Here is an 8,544-nt window from a genome sequence, read left to right as displayed (position 1 = left end):
AGGGAATATATCTACCCTGGCATATTGATATATCTAGAAGTTCTCAAACTTAGAGAAAAATTAAAATACATTTGCCTTTAAACAGAAATCTCTTATTGTGTTTGATATGCCATCAGAATAGCAGAATAAATTGCACAATGTATGCATACACAAGGCCTCATATTACCAATTAAGGTGTCAAACCATATTCAAGGCAGGGCTCAAACTGAAAGTATTCACTTTGTATCTCCAACGAACAACAAAATAATATGTTTTCAAATAATACATTCCCACAGCTTACCCCGAGAATCTGATACAGCCCCCAACCCTGAAGGGTGGTTCCCCAACAATTAAGAATTACTGGTTTATGGTATCACCAAAGAAGATTACAGTTGAAAGCTGGAAATATTTTATTACATTAGTAGTTCAGTATTCCTCCTCCTATTCCTGGGCCACTTACAGATGGTGTAGTTTTTTTCTGTGTTCTATAGGTTTCTTTCTTTTAGTATGTTTCTAAACTGCTCCGGTCTCCTGGTAGGTGGACATCAAAGAGACCAACACTAGGCTCAAAATCAGTTTCTATCTAGAAATGTGTGATTCCTACCACTGGAGCTGACATTTAACCTAGTCTTAACAAAATAGCTTACTAGGTACTTCTAATACCCACATTACACATCTGCTCATGGCAGAAATTGGGGTCTACTTCTTTCTACTACTGGTACTGCAAAAGATTGTATTCGTGACTATGTTCATAAGGAGGGAAAGCTCTACTTCTTATTAGGCAAGTTGGGTGTTTGATCTGCTCAAGTTGTCAAGTTGGTGTATCACATAGAAAGCTTTTAAAAACTCATTAAAGTCGATGCTTCCATCTTTGTTCAAGTCCATTCTTTCAGCAAGCTCATCAACTTGGGAATCACCAATATGAAGGTTGTAGTGACTACAAAAAAGTTTCCACATGGAATGAAATTCTTCCATCGAGATAAGACCTAAAAGAATATAGGAGAAGGCTGTGAGTGTTCATTTTAAGACCCACCGAAGGGAGGGGTGTATGGTAGCCATACAGATCAAATAGTCCCAATTTGAAGTTCACTAACATGCAGAGGGAAAAGATATGCTGGGATTCAATAAGAGCATTGCAAATAATGGCCCTGTCATTTTTTATAGGCCATAATTTACTTTTGTGTTTTGACCATTAATTTTTTGGTGTTCAATAATCTCTGTAGTTAAGGATTATTGGATGATTTTTTAAAGTTTGAAAATATGGGTGGTGGGCACATGATGCAATATACAGATGATGTATCATAAAATTGTACACTTTAAACCTATATAATTTTATTAACCAATGTCACCCTAAATTAATTTAATGAAAAAATAAGTATTTCTGCAAGCAGAAAAAGTTTGAAAATAAGTAATTGGGCATCAAAGCTAAGCAGAAAATGAGTTTCCATAGCCCTCAGTCCCAAAAATAGAATCAGAACTCTAGGAATGATTTTTATTGCCAGGAATAACTATGATGTTTAAATGGACAGTGAATTATCTTTTCATCTGTGCTGGTGACTTATAAAAGGAGCTATTCTTGTCTGACTAATGGATACATAGGCCTATATAGGACCATATAGTCTTGAATACAGTCTGTAGCCAAACTAAAATATCAATAGCATTAAAGGTGAGTTCTCCCCTACCCAAAGTTAAATCAAGTTTGGATAAAGTATGCAATAGATGAAAACAGAGTTCTGTTTTCAGAGAAACAAACTAACCTTTACTCACTGCTAGTGAACTAATCAAAGTTCCTTTACCTGAGTGATCAGAGTCAATGACATTAAAAATGATTTGCAGGTCAGATCGGTATCTGTACAGAGTTTCAATGAGAGCTGACTGAGCCTAAAATAAAGATTTTCTAAGTGTTAAAACATAGAATTAATAACAGATCAATTTTAGTAAACATAACAAGCATAAAACACCATCACCAATTCAAAGTAGGGGATTTAGATAGCTATTTGAAAAGGCAAGCCTTCCTTGAAGGCCCAACCCTCTTTAATCAGATAGAATACCATGCTCTTCCGGTCTGCCGTCTGCACTCCCCAAGGGACAGGGCCAAAGTAAATCAGGAAGCAGTAAATAACAATAGCCAACATTTATTGAGAATACCTTGTGGTGTGCCAGGCTCTGCCCTGAGAGTTTTTCTGTGGGTTGTTTCATTCAGTCCTTAACACAGCCTCAAGGAACAGAACTACTATTATGTCCATTTTACAGATTAAAGAACAGAAAGGTAAAGTAAGTTTCCCAAGGTTCATATAGCTGGTAGGTGGGATTTGAATCTCAGCTGCCTGAAACCAAGGCCTATGAGCTCAGTCACCATGGTAAACTGCCTCGTAAGTGAGGCCCAAAGTCTCCTTCCTGTGGGTATTTGAGGCTCCCACCTGCACTTTTACTTCCTCTCTCTTCTCTTAACCTCTCACCTCCCCTGCAATCACTCCAGTCTAAGTTCCCATCAGCTCACTTTCAGCCCAATGTTATAACTAATTGCTGATGAGTCATTAATTAATAAGTATAGGAGGGGGGGTCTGACAACTCTTCCTGGGGTATTTCCATTTTAATAAAGGATTCTAAACTTTAAAAGTCCTTAAGGTGCTTAGCCAGCATGGCCCAGTGGTTGAGCATCAACTTATGAACCAGGAGGTCACAGTTCGATTCCCGGTCAGGGCACATGCTCTGGCTGTGGGCTCCATCCCCAGTGGTGGGCATGCAGGAAGCAGCCAATCAATGATTCTCTCTCATCGTTGATGTTTCTATCTCTCTGTTCCTCTCCCTTCCTCTCTGAAATCAATAAAAATATATTTTTAAAAAGTCCTTAAGGTATAAGATGTCATGTCAGTAAGACTATACACTCACAGTTTAATAGAGAATATGCTGAGTATTTTAAAGGGAGTGTAATATGAAAGACTGGATGTCATATCTGTGCTTCTGCAGGACAGCACTTAAGAGAGGAATTACACATTTGACATGATTTGCTTGCAGAAGCTTTTTCTCTTTTTTGCTTATCATTAGAATGCACACATTTCCTGAATAGACCGCAATGCACCTGCGAGTTCCCTCTTAGGCCTTTCCTAAGATTGCCACTCACGTCCATTAGATGATTCCACTCCCAACTTTTCAAAGGACCAAGTTACTCTTACAGGTTGCCCAAAGGGTGTTTATAACCAGGTTTTAGCCAGGGCTGTCTTTCACTTGCCTCTTTCACAGGTTTTTGAATGTGAATATCGTGGAAGCAGGTCATGTAGTCAATATTCCCATCGTCGTCTGTGAGAACCAGATGTGAACTCAGGGTTCTCCATGGTAAGTTCAGCCCCAAGATGTTTTCCATAGAAAAAGCCCATTGTCCCATAGAAATTTTTCCTAACAATAACAACCAAAAAGAAAAAGAAAAGAAAAAAAGCCTATTAATTGGTTGATAATTTGATTTAAAAAAATGCAACCTCCTCAGGGGAGCCAGTGGGAAGCCTGGGGTTTCAATGCCTGGGTGCCTCCTACTCCCCTTTCCAGTTTGTCCTACCAGGCCCCACGGCTCCAAGGGAGGAACTAAAGAAAGTCTTTGGTATTCCACAGCGCTTTCCCTTACTGTTATGTGTAAGTAGTCAGACTTTGGGTGTTAGATGTCTTTTTCTGATTAACAAAATAAAGTATTTTATAATAGAACATTTGAAAATGCAAAAGGATATAAAGAAAAAGTTATATAAAGGACAAAAGATTACTTTTAGTTTTAACATTTTTGGCATAGTATTCACTTTTCATTTTCCCAGATTAAATACCCTTTAATCCCCTAATATGATATGTAGTTTTTCAAAATATAAATCTTTATTTTCCCTGATTATTAAAGACATGCTTATTTGAAATGCTTTTGAATAAACAGAAAATAAAACAATATTCACAATTTATATGTCCATTCTACTGTTGGTAGACACTGGATTATCTCCCATTTGGAGCTATCACAAATAGTGCTGCTAAGAACATTTCCATACATGCCCCTTTGGTGCACTGAACCTATAGCTCAATTTGGGGAGAATTTGTATCTTGACAACATTGACCCTTGAACATAGTAATATCTACCCATTTATTTCAATTCTTTTTCATTTCTTTTAATAATATTTTAGAAGTCTCATACATCAATTATTTGGTTTCTTCCTTGGTACTTATCTATTATAAATGATATATTTTAAGGTTTTATTATCTATAAGTTTATTGCTAGCTACACTAATTATCAGTTTATTACCACTCAGCTCCAAATGTACCCTTCCTTGCCCTGTTTTGTGATATTGGAGCTGATTCCTGTAAATATTTCCTTTTTGGGGCAGCTGGTATAATGTTAGGCTTTGTCAGCAGAAGGTACAGGAAGAATACTCTAAGACATGGCAGAAGAAATGGTTCTTGTATGCTTTACTCACTAGTAAATTTCACTGACACCACAGTGGTGCCTCCCTTGTCAGCAGTGTGTGGGAGACACAGGGTGCACACCTCAAAGAGAGTTTTGCTGGTATTACAGTGGGTGGCTTCATCCTCTCCAGCCCTGTCCCTCTAGCTGCAGACCAACTCTGACCTGAGACATCTCAGTGAACTTCTCCCTGCAGTGGGCCACAGTCACACCCTCCCTGATGAGGTCTGAATCTTAGCCTTGGTTGGGAGTAGGAGACTCTTCCAAGTTTGTTCCTTCCTTGGGTACCCTCTCTCAGCCTTAGAGATAGTAACTGTTCCCTACACTTCCTATTCCTATATTCTTTTACCTCTTTTAGTAATTAATTATTTTTTTACTAGTTAATAATTCTTTATACTAAGTTTCAGTGTTCAAAACAGTGATGTGGTTTCTATCTTCTGAATAGGCTCTGACTAATACATAGTGATATTTTATTTTTTCCTTTCTAATTCTTATGGTTTTAACTTGCCTTATTTCACTGGCTAACATCCCTAGTAAAATGTTGAACAGTCTTGAGAGTAGGCATCTGTATTAGTTTCCTACTGCTGTTATAACAAATTACCACAGACTTGTGGCTTAAAATAATACAAATTTATATTCTTAGATTTCTGGAATTTCAAAGTCCAAAATCAGTTTCACAAGAAAGGAGATGCAGCCTAGAGATTTATCATACTTACTGTGAGGCTGGTAAATGCACTACAATTCTGCATCCTCTAGATTCTAGCTATTTCTTAACAGGCAGGCCTTCCAGAGTGTCTAGTCTGACATATTACCAAAATAGAATTTAAATTCAGGATTGTTGTTTGAAAGAATCTTACTGAAAAGGAGGACTACGCCTTTTTCCAAGCATATAGTGAATTATATTTTATTTTATCTCTATCATTCCTCACTATTAAAAATAGAGAACCGAGATCTTAAGAAAGCAAAGAAAATGAAAACAGATCTGCATTTAACCTGGCATGTTAAGAAATGGTAAGCATTGTATAATTTTATTACCTGATTTAGTTCGGTCTTGAAGTTGGAAACTACGAATGAGATCTGTTTTTCGTGAAACCATTCTCTCTTTCAGTATCCTGATGGCACTACTTTCTATGGTATTCACTCTATGTTAAGAAAACAATTATTAGGTGAAAATTACATAAATCATCATGTTCTGTTTCATTTTAATGTACTATGTTACTCACCAGTTTCTGCTTTTAAAAAAAGTTTTAATTGATTTCAGAGAGAGGAAAGTAGAGGAAAAGAGATAGAAACATCAATGATGAGAGAAAATCATTGATTGGCTGCCTCATGCACACTCCACACTGTGGATCGAGCCCACAACCTGGGTGTGTCCTGACCAGGAATCAAACCATAACCTCCTGGTTCATAGGTCAATGCTCAACCCCTGAGCCACACCAGCTGGGCAATAAAAACATATTTTTTTCAAAATTATCCTGCTATATTTGGTCAAACATTTAATTAACTCACCCCTAATGCCTTGGCAGGCCCAGACCACAGGATTTTGTGGGCCGTATAAGGCCTGCAGGCCAGAAGTACCTCACCCCTGTTATATACCATATTAATAGAATAAAGGACAAAAAACACATGATCATCTCAATAGATGCAGAAAACATATTTGACAAAATCCAATATTCTTTCATGATAAAAACACTCCACAAACTAGTAATAGAGGGGAACTTCTTCAACTTGATAAGGGGCATCTATAAAAAACAACACAGCTAATATACTTAATGATAAAAGACTGAATGGTGTCCCTGTTAAGATTGGGAACAAGATAAAATATCTGCTTTCACCACTTCTATTCAACATTGGTGTGGAGGTTCTAGCCAGGGCAATTAAGCAAGAAAAAGAAGTAAAGGCATCCAGATTGAAAGACAAGAAGTAAAACTATCTCCATTCACAGATAATATGATCTTGTATATAGAACATCCTAAGGAATCCACTAAAAACTAACAGAACTAATGTAGAAGTTCATCAATATTGCACAAAACACACAAAAAATAAATTGTATTTCAATACACTAAAAATGAACCATTCAAAAATGTAATTAAGAAAATAAATCCAGCTTCTGCACAGCGAAAGAAATCAGCATCAAAATGAAAAGAGAGCCCACTGCATGGGAGAACGTATTTGCCAATGATACATCTGATAATGGGTTAATTTCCAAAATATAGAAAGTACTCACACAACTCAACAAAAGGAAAACAAACAACCCAATCAAAAAATGGGCAGAAGATCTAAACAGACACTTCTCCAAAGCAGACATACAAATGGCATATGGAAAAATGAGACATATGGAAAAATGCTCAATGTCACTAGTCATTAAAGAGATGCAAATTAAAACAATAATGAGATACCACTTTACACCTGCCAGGATGGTTACCATCAAATAAATCAACAAACACGTGCTGGTGGGAATATGGAGAAAAGAGAACCCTAGTACACTGCTGGTGATAATGCAGATTGGTACAACCACTATGGAGTGGAAAACATTATAGAGTTTCCTCAAAAAATTAAAAATGGTACTGCCGACCCAATGAATGATCCCACTTCTAGGAATATATCTTAAGAAATCCAAAACATCAATCAGAAAGAACATATGCACCCCTATGTTCATAGCAGCATTATTTACAATAGCTAAGATCTGGAAACAGCCCAAGTGCCCATCAGTAGATGAGTGGATAAAAAAATTGTGGTACATACACCATGGAATACTATGCAGCAGTAAAAAAGAAGGATCTCTTACCCTTTGAGACAGCATGGAGGGACCTGGAGAGTATCATGCTAAGTGAAATAAGTCAGTCAGAGAAAGATAAGTATCACATGAGCTCACTTACATGTGGAATCTAATGAACAAAATAAACTGACAAACAAAATAGATCCAGAGACATGGAAGCATGCAACAGACTGAGGATCCTTAAAGGGAAGTGGGGAGGGAAGAGAGCAATCAAAGAACTTATATGCATATATGCATAACCTATGGACACAGGCAATAGTGTTATGAAAGCCTAGGGAGGAGAAAGGAGTGGGAAGGAAGGGAGGGTCAAGGGGTGGGGGGGACACCTGTAATACTTTCAACAATAAAGATAGATTTTTTTAAAATAAGAGAACTTCACTTTATAGTACCAAAAAGAATAAAATACTTATAAATGAATTTAACAAAAGACGTCTAAGACTTGTACACTGAAAAGCACAACACTGTTTAAGGAAATGAAAGAAGGTCTCAATTAATAGAATAATATGGGTTGGAAGACTTAATATTGTTAAGCTGGCAACAGTCACAAAATTGATCTATAGATTCAAAATAATCCCTCTCAAAATCCCAGTTGGCATTTTTTGTAGAAGTTGAGACGCTGATTCTAAAATTCATAGACAAATGTCAGGGACACAGAAAAACCAAAACTATCTCAAAAAAGAAGAACCAGGTTCAACTCACATTTCCGTTTCAAAATTTACCACAAAGGTATAGTGATCAGGACAGTGTGTTACTCACATTAGGATAGACATGTAGATCAGTGGAATCCAATTTAAAGTCCAGAAATAAACCTGTACCTTTATGGTCAATTGATTTTTGACAAGTGTGCCAAGACAATTGAATGGGGGAAGGATAATCTTCCTGACTGATGGTGCTAAGACAACTGAATGTCCGCAAGTACAAGAATGAAGTTGGATCCCAATCTTACACCATACATAAAAAGTAACTCAAAATGGATCAGACACCCAATTGTAAAAACTTACTCAATAAAATTCTTAGAAGAAAACAAAGGAATGTGTTTGGGGTTAGGCAATGGCTTCTTAAATTCGACAATTCATATATCTAATAAGTGACATGTATACAGGATATATAAAGAACTCTTAAAACACAATAATATAAAATGGGGGAATAATATACATAGGAAATTCAAAGAAGAGAAAATGCAATTTCTAAAAACATAAGATGGGTAAACTCAGCTTGGCAAAAATAAGAATAGGGTAAAAATATCTGAGACTAATGAGGATGTGAAGAAACGGTATATTGTTCTTCGGGTTGTTAATTATTACAATTCTTGGAGTATCCAGCAACATTTTAAACATATAAATCCATAAATCTCGTA

The 8,544-nt window shown here is 36.6% G+C and overlaps 1 protein-coding gene across 5 annotated transcripts in view; it reads right to left on the bottom strand.

Annotated features, from left to right (window-relative positions):
- Positions 1 to 374: 374 nt before the first annotated feature.
- Positions 375 to 8,544, bottom strand: part of PPEF1 (protein phosphatase, EF-hand calcium binding domain 1) — a 126,306-nt gene continuing 118,136 nt past the window's right edge. For all 5 annotated transcript variants that reach the window (XM_014543449.1, XM_014543448.1, XM_014543450.1 and 2 more), the window contains 4 exons: positions 5,444 to 5,550; positions 3,212 to 3,375; positions 1,776 to 1,860; positions 375 to 965 (listed from right to left, as the gene is read on the bottom strand). In XM_014543449.1, the coding sequence (XP_014398935.1) occupies positions 757 to 965; positions 1,776 to 1,860; positions 3,212 to 3,375; positions 5,444 to 5,550 (565 nt within the window). In that variant the 3' untranslated portion in view covers positions 375 to 756. The remainder of the gene's footprint in view (positions 966 to 1,775; positions 1,861 to 3,211; positions 3,376 to 5,443; positions 5,551 to 8,544) is intronic.

This window comes from Myotis brandtii, unplaced genomic scaffold, assembly GCF_000412655.1.
Source record: "Myotis brandtii unplaced genomic scaffold, ASM41265v1 scaffold326, whole genome shotgun sequence".
Classification (NCBI taxonomy): domain Eukaryota; kingdom Metazoa; phylum Chordata; class Mammalia; order Chiroptera; family Vespertilionidae; genus Myotis; species Myotis brandtii.
Note: the sequence above shows the minus strand (reverse complement) of the source record. Positions and strands in the feature narration are given on the sequence as shown.